This window comes from Stegodyphus dumicola, chromosome 10 (assembly GCF_044657685.1).
Source record: "Stegodyphus dumicola isolate Sdum_Otavi_A_Nest chromosome 10, ASM4465768v1".
Lineage (NCBI taxonomy): Eukaryota > Metazoa > Arthropoda > Arachnida > Araneae > Eresidae > Stegodyphus > Stegodyphus dumicola.
The window spans coordinates 47,189,186-47,202,421 of record NC_140777.1 but is presented as its reverse complement, the minus strand read 5'-3'; the positions used below and the strand labels follow the sequence as shown (position 1 = coordinate 47,202,421).

At 33.2% G+C, this 13,236-nt stretch overlaps 1 protein-coding gene across 2 annotated transcripts in view; it reads left to right on the top strand.

Moving 5' to 3' along the window:
* Window positions 1–13,236, top strand: part of LOC118187321 (uncharacterized) — a 1,290,260-nt gene that overhangs the window by 1,250,257 nt on the left and 26,767 nt on the right. For both annotated transcript variants that reach the window (XM_085824924.1, XM_085824923.1), the window contains exons 24-27: window positions 2,362–2,512; window positions 10,744–10,810; window positions 11,273–11,339; window positions 12,120–12,208. In XM_085824924.1, coding sequence (XP_085681050.1) covers window positions 2,362–2,512; window positions 10,744–10,810; window positions 11,273–11,339; window positions 12,120–12,208 — 374 coding nt within the window. The remainder of the gene's footprint in view (window positions 1–2,361; window positions 2,513–10,743; window positions 10,811–11,272; window positions 11,340–12,119; window positions 12,209–13,236) is intronic.

Sequence of the window (13,236 nt, the reverse complement as noted above, 5' to 3'; positions counted from 1 at the left end):
GTTTCCGCCGAAGCTATCTATGCTTTCATTCCTGTGATCAGCAACAATAACGTGAATTATCATGCTGTTGCGCAATGGCGCATGTGTCCTGCAACAGCCCGATGCCGGAGTTCTGTATCTTCAGACCTTGACAAAATTCTGAAAGCTTGCGGATTTCACTCACGCTCTACAGGTCTCCGCTTGTTTCAACATATCTTTCTGGAAGATATTTTTTCCTTACTGCTAACGTCTAGTGTGCCGTCTAGGATAATCGAATATTATTGTGTCATAATCACTATGCATTTTTTCTCATACACTGTAAATTTTCCACTGTGTTTTAAACACTGACATTCTGAAATAAAATGGTGATGAGTAATGACACCATTTTATGGTGTTTACGCAATTGATACCATACTATGTAGACCAGTGTGGGCTTCTTTTGGACAATTTATACACAAAGCTATTTCAGCGTTTCTTCTCCAGAACTGCACCTAACACCTGCCATTGTCTACCATCATTGTTTTAGTTGTAGACTTTATTGTTTGTGCGATTCGAATTAAAGCGGATAAAAGAGATTCCAGATATTTCTCAAGCAAGGATTATACGCATCGACGTAATATTTAAGTATCATTCGTTTTGTAATGTGCACAGGTTAAAATGCCACAAACTCTTCATAACGATATTGTTCGCATGGAGTGATTTAAGAGTACTAACTCCAATTTATAGCAACTCCAATTTATTTAAAGTATAACTCCAATTTTTCAAGAAAAATTACGATGTCTCTGCCAGGGCCAGGAAAATACTCTTTATATCAAAGTGTAATTATCAAAGATAGTGCAAGTTAAATAGGCAGTTAATCTACCATAACAGTATGTTTTTGAAAGTATTATGTATTTGTCTAAAATTCATCTAAATATCTGAAGAACAACAATATAAGTTCACACACTTATCAATACATAATCAAAAGAAAATAATTAAATTTAAAATTAAATCAAAAGAGGGCCGGTTAATACAGAAAATACATACATAAAACAAACATCAAAACTTAACAAAAACGAAAGCTCTTTTTCAAGGAGCAGCTGGAAAAGTTTCAACAGAGCCATGTTTCTGAATTATATATCTGGATGATTGTAAATGCTTGAAATAATTCAAAAGAAAGTGCCGAGTAAAAAATTTAATTAAAATTCTTAATTAATTCTTTTCAATTATATCAAGCATTTATAATCATCCAGATTTAATTTCGACACGTGGGTCTGTTGAAAATTCTTTGGCTGCTCTTTCAAAAAGACCAACGATTTTTTAGCAATTTATTATATTATTTGTATTCCATTACTTTATTGAATTTTTTGTTTTTTATTTCAATTTTGATGTTTATTTTATGCATGTACTTCCTTTTAAGACTGTTAACCCCTTTTATAATTTAATTATTATCTCTTGATTATTTAATGAATTAATAAATTTCGTAGCATACTGCTTGCGCAACGTTAATAATTTGAAACTTCTAAAGTTTTATTTACAGTACCTATTTTTTTTTAATGTGAATTACTGATATTACAAAATTTCTAATTTTTCAAACATGGTTTAGTATTAATACTTCAATCCAAAAAATTCGAGATTATTTTTATAATTCAAATAAATATGTAGTATACTATGTTTAGTTCATGTGATATATCATTAAAATTAAAAACTCAACCCATTCTTGAAATTATAAATGCTTTATTAATTTTAAAATCTAGTGCTATATTTTATTTCCATCCTTATGAAAACAAAAGGTATTTGAATTCGTGATTTCATGTTTTTAATTTTTTCCTTGTTTTTTTCTCTTTTACCTCAATTATTATATAAAAATTCCGGCGAAACATCATTACTTTGATTGCATTTTAGTATTTTATTCTCTGAACTGGTGTTTATATAAGAATTTAATTTTCTATTATGAATAATAAATAAAACCTCAAGAACCAAATATTAAATTCTCTGTCAGACATAACTATCCTGAATAACTATTTTTGTACTCTTCTAGCTTTTTTCACAAAAGTCGACAGACTATCTTAGACAGCGGTACTACACTCATTAAATAATACATTCTAAATAAAATTTCATCAAAATTTTCGTAACGAATGGAGAATCCTTTTCCCAAACTGTCTCATGCCGAGTATTTTCTTTACCTTTACTGACAAAATAAAATTTCAAATTTATTCTACCAAGGCACTTCTTTATGATGCTTTAACAATTCGCGATAGTCATTGGTGTTTCTGAGAACGTCAGGATAAAGCAGATTCAGTATAACTTATAATACCGTTATTTTCCCACATATAGAGCACATTTCTGGCTTAGGAAGTTCTGTAAGTACATATCTTATTATTTTTACTATTCTATTTCCAGGAATACTATCCGTATGTGATTTCTCTCATCCAATTCTTTTTGTTGGCTGCCTTTTCAATGCAACTCTGCCTAGGCCTTACTGTCTATATGGAGTTTGTTGACATGAAAGGAGTTCGATACCCGGAGCTCAAGCTTGCTACCATGGGATGGGGTGAGTTGTGCTGTTTTTCAGAATTTTAAATTAGTTGCACTAATGTTGAATTTTACAAATTAACTAGAATTACAGCTCATATTTTTAGTAAATTTCTGGAAGCCTTTCGGAATTTCCTAACTTTTTAAATGACATAATTAAGAGCACGTTAATGCTTCAGTTATCCAAATAATGGGTCATCAAATTTCGCCAATATTTGTTTCGACAGATACCGACATATGCCTGGTTCTGGGAAATATTTCAAAATTATATGTAATTTGAATGGGCGAAAATCTTGAAAATCTTTCATTTCCTCTTCCATAGTGCTCAATAATTTAGAGTGTGGATTTCTGGAGCTTAATCGTTATCATTAAACCTTGTATCCTAGGCTAGGACAAGATTGTCCTAGCCTTCCTCCGCCACTTTAAATTAGGCATTTCTGGGTCATTTTTTTAACTGGCTCGCCTTGCTATCATGGTAACACAGCTATGGCAGATATTATGAGTACGTAAAATTGTTGCTGTTTTTCTTACTTTCTATTTCGAGTGTTTCGCCGAGTTTCTCTCAACTGCTCGTCGAATGTAAGTTTTCAAGGAGTCTTTGCTTCCAAGAACTTTATATAATTAGCTCCCGTGTTCTCTTTTTCTCAATGATTGGTTGACTTACACTAAACCCAACGTCGGAACAAAGTTTTAGCGATCCTCGTAAAATATTTCGGCTACGAACCTGCCTTTAAGCTAATTCTATGGAAACGAATATCAAAGAAAAATAACCAGTAGCATCGCATTCGTAAATGTAGTGAGATGTTTGCTTCAGACGTATTTCTTTTATTCAATCAGATTCAGCCTTTGAACCTGTATAAAACTATAGATGCCACCCAACCGGTATAGTGATTAGCATCGCTGCCAAAGGGCTCGGGTTCGAATCCCGGAAAAGGCATGGATGTTTGGAAATATATAGTGTCGGTGCGGCAGGCGGCACTCTAAATATGCGGCGAGCCGAAATTTCTGTCGTGTGGTTTGGTGGAAGAGGGGAGGTGTGGGAGACCCTCGGACCTGTCCCCCCCCCGGGATGATGTCCATTAAAATTGGGGGGCGGAATCGAGCTAAATCGTACTGTCACCTGAAAGGTGCTCAAGGCTGTTGCCAAAGGTAGGCGTAATCTAGCGCTCCTTGCCACGAGGAATTTCGTGGGCTTGGGTTGACTACGTCAAACAAATAAGCATAAGCAACGACAACAGCAAAAAATATATAGATGGTTTGAGCGATATTGTTGTTAATTATGAAAAAATATGCAAAATAATTGCGTCTTTAGTTAAATATGTATTCACACCTATCAGCTTCTAAAATTGGAAAATGAAACAGCAAATGCTTTAGCTGTGGATTCTAAGTTGAAAACATCAACATAACTATAGTAATTGCCTTTTTTAACCGTCTCTGTTTAGTTAAAAATCTAATTCATTGTTGAAATTAAGTATTCATTGCTTGAAAACTAGTTAAATAATGTTGTAGTCAAAATTAAATGGATTTAATTTTTCTATTTACCCTCCAAGCTGTCGAGCCATATTTATATGGTCAAAAATATTTGCCATGATACTTTATTAGACACACACATGCATCTTGAAATGACAACCAATTTTGTATGAATATTGAAAGGAAAAGAGTCAAGGTACAAATTAGGAAAGTCATTTTAGAATTATAATAAAGAAAATGCCATTTTTCATGGCCTTTGGGGGAATTTTAGGGTTCGGGAGCCGAAACCGTGGCTGTTTGGAGGGTTTCAAACATAAAAAATAATTGTTCAGATAAATGGCTTGTTCCGAACAATCGTTTAGGTGGGTTATTCTCAAATTAGTTAACAGTGAATAACCTAGATTATAACCCATTGAACCCAGATCAGGTAATCGAGTCTTTAAGCAGATCTGAAAGCAAAAGACATGCCTTTGGGAATATTACACTTGTTTCATTTCTGTAAAAGAACTGATATGATTACTAAGCATTTCTAACATTTGAGATTAATCATTGATAATGAAGGGATATGCTACGAAGCATATTAGGGAAACGGATTTCATTCCCATGCCCTTGTCGAAACTTCGCGAGAAATCGAGATCGTAATTCGGTAAAATTCGTTCCTTGCGCGATATTGCCAATTATTTTTATTATTTATAAATGCCTGTCTTTGGGAACTTAATTCATTAGCCATCTTCCCAGTATTTTAAGTTGACGCAATTAAAATTATTATATGCAGAGAACATGCTTAATTTTTCTTTGCCATAGGTTGTCCAAAAGCACAAAGAAAACACACTGGAAACGTTTTAAGGCCTAATATAAAAAAGGTGAACACTGAAGCTATCTTGTCCAGTCAAAAGACGGAATGTAGCAAAAGAAGAATAAGGGATATTATAGCCCTCCTTCAGAAGATAATATTACCAAGTTTTCCCCTAGCTTTTATGCACAAATTTGAATCAAAAATCTTGCTAAATTGCATACTTTTCAGTTTTCTAACGAAATAAAAGTTCATAGAATTTTTCAGGAGAAATCGTTTTTCTTTTTGTGTTGCTATAAATAGCAATACAGAGCTATGTTAAACCGACTGCATGCCGATGTCGATTTTAGGACATGTCGATTCTCTGTAATGTCAATCTTATGCCGGAGCCGATGGTGTGCCGGTATCTATTCCAGGCATTGCTGGTTGCAAGCTTATGATAACATTATGTAGGTGCCAAGTGTGCACTATTCTTCTTCCCATCATTATGTCATTATCAAATTTTATTGAGTGAATCATACGCCAATAACTAGTATCATGTGCTTAGTTAATCCTAGTTATAACGTCTCGTATGGTTTGGTGTCATAACCTAAGTTAGACGTTAGAAGACTACTTAAGCGAATTTTTGTTAAGTCTGGAAGTACGACGAAATCAGGAGAAGGGTGTTAAGAACCCTCTATTAACTCAAAGTTCACAGATGGCAACTACTAGTGCTTATAAGCTTTTGTAAGCGCACTTTTGGCTTAGCTCAAAAAGGTAGCGACTTACTTAAAACTAAATGAAAGTTAACTTACCCAATGGCTTCACATGTTAATTAACGCGCAGGCTGTGTCTAACTCGTAAATGTTGGCGCAAAGAGGCCTAATGGCAAGTAACTTTCAAATAGACAGAACACGCTCTGAATTTATCTCCCAAACCCTTCTCTTAAGTAGTAATTTCTTGCTACCACATTTGAATACATGCGCGTTAGATTGTTTACATTCTGGCTAGAAGGCGTAAGTTAAAAGCAAGAGCGATAGGAAAGGCTTCTTCAAAATAAAATAACTGTTAAGTAAATTAAATAAATTCCCACAAGGTTAACAGACCAGTTCACAATGCTCTTTTTGTTTGTGAATTTCTGGCCAAAAATTAATCAAATGCTGTTGTACAAGTTGCATACTCACCTTCGTGTGGTGTTTTTCTTACGCCCATGGTTAAAATTTCAATATTGTGATGACCATATGTCTGTTGCCGCAATAAATGAAAATTCTTTGTGAATCTTAAACTGGTTTCATGAATGTAACTATGAACAATGCTTCAACGTTGGAAGAAAAGTTCACATAAATGCTTTCTATCCGAGAAAATTATTTTTAAGAGACTGAAATAAATATTGATCACTAACTTCAAATCTTATATTTTATGGCGCCAGTCCTAGAATAAATTTATTATCAAACGCTAAAGCAATTAATTTCGTAGAAGCCTTGACTTTTTTTTGTTATGTATTATGTTAATAAAAGCTAATGCAATTTAATTTCTTTAATGAATCCTAATGATCTCTGCCAATCATTATGATATTTTTTTTGTTTTAATTTGCTGCAATATAAAAGTAACATTTTATTTATTTATTTATTAGTCTTCTAATAACAGAGGAGCAAACACTCATTTTATTTAAAAATCAATGTTGTTAAATCGTTTCGTTTTTTTTACCTTTTCATAATTTCTTTTATCATTAACTTGCCAAGATTTTTTAATTAATTATTCTACGCTGATTGATATCAATTTTCTAGAAAATGTAAAAAATGGTAAGAGTAATTATTGGCTCTTTTTTCATAGGTAATCCTGGAGAGACTACTTAGTGTTTAAAATGTTCTGTGCGCAATATTTGATTTCCTGATAAGTCAATCGTTTAGTTTCAAAATGGCATTTTAACTGCATTGTTATGGAATAGTAATTGCAAATGATTAAAAGGTTTTACAACTTTCATAAATGAAACTGAGGAGCATACTTCAAAGTGTCTTTTTATTCATGACATATAAGATTGCTGACGCTCTTGTTTTCAGCAAATCATTCATTAGCATTTCTTTAAATATTTCTTTTAAGCCTATTAAATCATGCAATTCAAATAAATCTGAATTCGTGGGCTATATTCCGATTTTAAATGTGTTTTATCAATTTGGTCACCAATACTGAAATGTATGTATATATTAGCAGAGTTATATATTTAAATCAGTAAACATTATCTGATACTTTCAAAGAAAAGTTGCAGACATTTTTCTTGCACCATATTTTCAAAGAGGAATTCCCAACACTTTTCTTGCACCGACCCTTTTTAAAGGAATAGTTTTACTCCCTAACATTTTCCTTTTTAATATACAGCATATAACATAATCATAACACAAATAATCGGACATAACTTAAAGATGACAATTAGACTAAGAATGTGAACAAAAGTTTTATAAAATTAATAATTTATTAGATTACGTTTTATTATTTTTAGCCTAACGGGAAAATTTGCCTAGAAGGGCTATGAATTTCGTTTTTGCATTTTGCCTTGATTCACTAGAAATGGCCAATCACTTTTTAAATTGTTTCCACTAAACATTAGAACCCTGTATTATATTTAAAGGAAATTAAATAATGTAGAATCTGAATAAATGTATGTATGTTTCTCGCATTGTGATAAAACGACGGTACCTACAGCCATCCAATTTTGAATAACGTAATCTTCGTGCGAATATAGGCATCTGCAGGCCCGAATTTGAAATTTGGAATTTGTTTTATTATCGGTTTCGTATTTTGTAAAACTTAAAAGAAGGAAGAATTTTTAATTAACAAACTCAAGGATTTCAAAGCGAACAGTAGCAACGGTGTACAGAAAAAAACATTTTTATCTCCAACACGTGAATCTGTGTATCGGAAATTCTGAAGATTATTTTGTGATATTGCTCTTGAACTGAATTTTATGGTTTAAATGCGAAGAACATGATATTTAATAAATAAAGGTCTCCACCCGAATATGGGCATCTGGAAGCGAAATTTGGAATTCGGAATTTGTTTTATTATCTATTTATATTCTGTAAAACATTTATCAGTTTTTGATTAAGAAACTCAACGGTTTCAAAGCCTCCAATGGCAACACTGTACGGGAAAAAAAACATTTTTATCTCCAGCGCGAGACTTTGTATCGGAAATTCTAAAGATATGCTCTTTTAACTATTTCGTGATATTGCTGTTGAACTGAATTTTATGGTTTCAGTGTGAAGAATATTAAATCCGTAACAATATTTGTAAAAGTCCGTAACAATATTTAATAAATAACGGTAACACACAAAACGTTAAAAATGCCCCCTTTAAACGTAATATAAAATCTGAAAGCTATAAGATTTTTGTGTGTGTGTTGTTATTACTTTTAATTTTACAAACAGAAACAAGTTTTCAGAAACAAAATCACAGATTTTAAAGGCGCAAAAGTTCAGTTTAAGTTAATTCAGATGTGTCGCAGTTCAGCGGTTCTATGAGCCACGGTGGCACATATAAATATTCAATGTCTTGAAAACGAACATTAACATTATCTAAATTTTGCAAACGGTTTGTGTATAACAAAGTATCTTAAAAGTGTTGTTGTTCTTCGTTTATTTTTCGTTGTGTTTTCTTGTGTTCCTGCGTTTACTCTTTCATGCTGTGTTTTGCATAAAAAAATTGCATATTTAAAAAATATTATTCATTTTTAAAATATATTAAATAATTTTTGTCTATTTTTTCCCTTATATTTATTTTATATGATTTCTTTCTTATTACGGGATATAGCTTTATTTCAGAGAACAAGGTAGTGTTGTACCAATAACTGAAATAAATTACCAGTTTTTAAAATACAAGTAATATTTTTTGAAGTCAGCGGGACCTTCATCATGCCGACCGCAATAGCCTATGCATATTCGGCAATCGACCTCTTATCATAACTTACTCTGTTTAAAATTGCATCGTCCCAGGGGGCCAGTATCGATCCTGCTGTAAAATTTAAAACTTATGTTACCTTACTGATTATATTGAGATTTGTAACTTAAAGAGTTAAGTTAATTACAATGTTTAATATGCCCAGAGTTAATTTCACTTTACTCACGCTTTCTATTGTTATATTTGTCGATATTAAAGGTTATACAGACATACCCTATTATGTAGAACCCTGCTTATAGCGAATCCCGGATATAAAAAGCTAATACAAATGTAAATAATTTTTAATGTTTATTTTAATTAAGGTTGCTATTAACATGGCATCTTTGGGGAGATGTGAAATGTGAAAATGCTAATCACTCTTTCTGTGGGATCATCATGTATGGTGCGACGGCACAGGGTGGGCTAAGGCCTTCTGAACTAGAGGTTTCCCGCCACCTCTACTTGCAGCCAAACTCCTTCAATTCTTAGTTTTATGGACTAAACAACCCTCCTCTACAGCATCTATCCTTCGAAGTCTAGGTCTTCCTCTTCTTCTTGTGTTACCTGGTCTAGCCGAAAAAATTTCTTTTAGTTGTCTTGTTTCTTTCGCGGATTGTATGCTGGAACAGATCTGCTCAAGTATTTCTCTCTTTGAGTATACAGAATGGCACACGAAATGTCATACCGTTTGTTTTGCTTAGTACACACCAAAATATTACAAATTGAAAGCATAGCTGATTATCTAAACAAGGAAAGTGGATTTAGTGCAGAATGTATCTACCATTTTATTTCACAAGCCTCTTCCAAGCGAACCTTTGTATCTGTTACAACCTCCGACACACGTTTTCTGAAACTGCACGCATAACTGTACGACTCAGCGTTTATCCTTCTTGTGGATTTGCTGGAACTTTTGTGCCAAAGACACGCGAACTACTTTTCTGCTTTCGGGTATGCGGTTGCTTGATAGGCGCCATTGTGAACGATATGTTTGCAAGGAGCCCATCTTCTGCCAAAGTGCGTACCAAAACGTCATCGCCACCAAACTTTTTATTTCTGCTAAAAAAAAATTTTAAAAATATTTTTAAAAAAAACCACGTTATAACTTACATCTTCTATTCGACCTATCTATTATCTACCAACTAACTGTTGCAAGCTGCTGTGTCGCGGCAAATTAGAGTTCAATATTAACTTCTCCTCACATCTACCAGCTTTTCCATAAATAAAAGCTCCATAAAATGTGTTTTTACTATTCAATGTATATTAAAAATTTTGTAGAATGTTTGAATTGTACTATATGGCATTTCTTGCGCCAACCTGTACCTTTGGTTACTACTATACAGACCTCTGTAGCTGCTTTAAAAGCTTAGAATTGCTAAGAAAGAGGGATTTCTGGTTCTACATCCCCGACACACCATGTACATTTGTAAGCATAGCGTTTCTATATGGCATGAGACCACTTAAAATACTGAAGAGCCGAAGGTCCTCTCAAGATTTATGATGGTAGGAAATGCTCAGATTGTCTTCCGAAGTGTTCAAAAAAATATTTGTTGTACAAAAAAATTCGAGTGGAGCTATACAGTTAGACCTGTATGGTCAATGTGTGAAATTCTGGTGTCCAGTTCCCCTGCACCTGCGTACACTGTTAGTTCGATCTGGGTTCGATTCCAGGCGAACGGGCTGGTTGCATGGACATTTTCGTGGTTTTCTTCCTATGTGTCGTGGATACGAGTCAGTTTCCTTTAGAAAGTCCTCTACGAAGGCATCCTTCCCCTTATGTAAATAGCCCTAACGTGCTTTGATGTAATCAAATAAACAAAACGACTTGTATCTATATACCTGATTAATTGTTTGCTGGTACCCTCAATCAGGCAGTGTGTTGTTAGGAAACTCGGCATGGCTATTTGATCATGTTCATACTCAGCATGTTATAAAATTTTCCTAGAACTAAAGCGTTATCAGCTTCATGTAAATAAAAACGTCTGTTTAAATTACACTTTGAATTACTTTTTACAGGAATATGTTTCAAAACAAATATTTGATTATTATTGATTTTAATACGTATATTTCAAATCTAGCAATCCCAATGATTGTTGTCGGAGCGACCCTGGCAGCGCAAGTACCAGAAGGATTCAAACTAAACAGGTATTGTCAAAAAATTTTGTCCTTTTTTTAACAGTAATTTGGAAACTACAGCTTTATATTTTAACTCTTGCTTTGTTTTGCTTTGCAGCTGGTGGATTCAGATGCAAACAAATTATTTTTATGCTTATTCTGCATCTGTGATTATAATAACTGTGGTATGTATTTTCATTTATATTTAACATTATATTTCAATACGATTAAATAGCAGTGTTATAATAGTAGTTGATTTCTGTTTACTGAGGCAGAATTTTAACTTAATTTGATATTTAATATTTCTTTCATAACAGTACTTTAACAGTTGTAAGAAATTCAGAAAGGAAACTGATATATATATATATATAATTTATTTCCTAAACCGTATTGATTAATTGATTATATTATCTCCTAATTTTGTCCTTTTTTTAACAGTAATTTGGAAACTACAGCTTTATATTTTAACTCTTGCTTTGTTTTGCTTTGCAGCTGGTGGATTCAGATGCAAACAAATTATTTTTATGCTTATTCTGCATCTGTGATTATAATAACTGTGGTAATATATATATATATATATATATATATATATATATATATATATATATATATATGTAAAAGAAAAGTATGGTTGACTACACGCTTAATATTTAAAGTTCATATTTCCCTACAAGACAAAGTCAAATTTTAGTTTAAAATACAATATCTGCTTTGATTTGAAACGTAATAACATTCAAAAATAAGTAAATAATGTGGGAGGTTGTACAAGATAAAGAAATGTGCGGCGATGTTTGCCTGCGTTGTCGCAGCAAATTGTTTCTTTAAACCGTGCCATCTTGTGGCTCCATCCCTAATTAAATATTGTGAACTAATTGCTGTTTGCTTCTTTTAGATACTTTAATTATTATTTTTTCCAATAGAGAACGCATCTGTGAAGATCGCTGTTCTTTTTGACTGATGCTGCTTGGCAGAGGATATAACTCGTAAACTTTGAACCCGTGGCTTTAGGGCTGAGTCGATCACATTAAAAATAGTGAACTGTCTTGCTGCGAGTGATTTTAGCTAAATCTTTCGTAGATGGCTCCCACAGATTCCCCAAATATATAAAACAGTAGCACCATAACTTAATTATTTACTTTATATTGAATAACTTTTCTGTTTTAAAACACATTAAATTTTCTCGGTTAACAAATTAAAAATCTGCTCAGTTAACAATTTGTTTAAGTTGAAGTTTCTTAATCCCTCCTAAAACACGAAAAGTTGTTAGCAATAAAACTTTCATTTCATTGCTTTCTTAAACCACTTCATTTGTTTCAAGCTGTGTTCTTTCTTTCGATAGCTGCAGATAATGTTAGTTATGACAGTCAAATCAGAACTTCGAATGCACAAAAAGCTAGATACCTCAAAGCATTCCAAATCTGTTAACAGGTACGTATGCATAATTACTGGACTTATTGTTGTTTTTTTTTTTTTTTTTTTTTTTTTTTTTTTTTTTTCAAAACAAACCTTATGTGAAATAAATTTTAAAAAAAATAGTGTATGTTTTACATATTCTTACGAGAGATGTTTAAAAAGATTAAATGAGACATGTTTAAAAAAAACATTTTATTACAAATAATGTTTCCATAAATCCATGACTGTTCAAAATTTAAGCAGCAAATTCATTTTTCAACATACAGCCATGAAATTTTTATAAGCGGCTTTTTTGCGATTAGTACCATGAAACGCTAACTCAGCAGAAAGATGATGCATATGCAAATATCAGCATTATGACATGGACTGTATGTGCAGTACGGCTATAAGAAAACATCGGGAGTCTTTTACACATGGTAGAATGATCAGCAAGTTTCAGGAGGGGCGCACTTTAACATCTGTCGTCCAAGCGTTTTGGATTAATAAAAATATTGCTTCAAGACCCTATAAAGCCTTCCAAATGGCAGTTACAGCTGTAAGTTCCTGGTGGTCGACTAAGAAAACAACGGTGATTGATGACTGATATATCGCCTTGCAGACAAAAAGAGATCGAAATCAGGCAAAGGGCAACATTTCTCAGTAGTTGCGCACGACAACCGCATTGCTGTAATCAGGCGACTTCATAAAAGTAACCTATTTAAAAGTAACCTAAACGCTGTATACTATTGACGGCGGCACCGTTTACATTGACGCAGAGAACACAAATACTGGACATTTCATCAATGGAGTCACGCCTTCTTTACCGTTGAGAATCGTTTCAATCTGACAAACGGTTCTTGGAGCTGTTTGTCAGAATGCAGCCATATGTTGCTTGCCATATGCTGCCATATGCAAACGGTTCTTGGAGCCGTTTGTCAGGAGAAAATTAGGAGCACTCTTTCATCCCACTAACATCAGGATAAGAGGCCCTGGTGTGGTCCTGAAGTGTTTGTATGCGGAGGCATAGTGATGAACTGAAGGAGGTGAGCCACATCTTCGGCTTA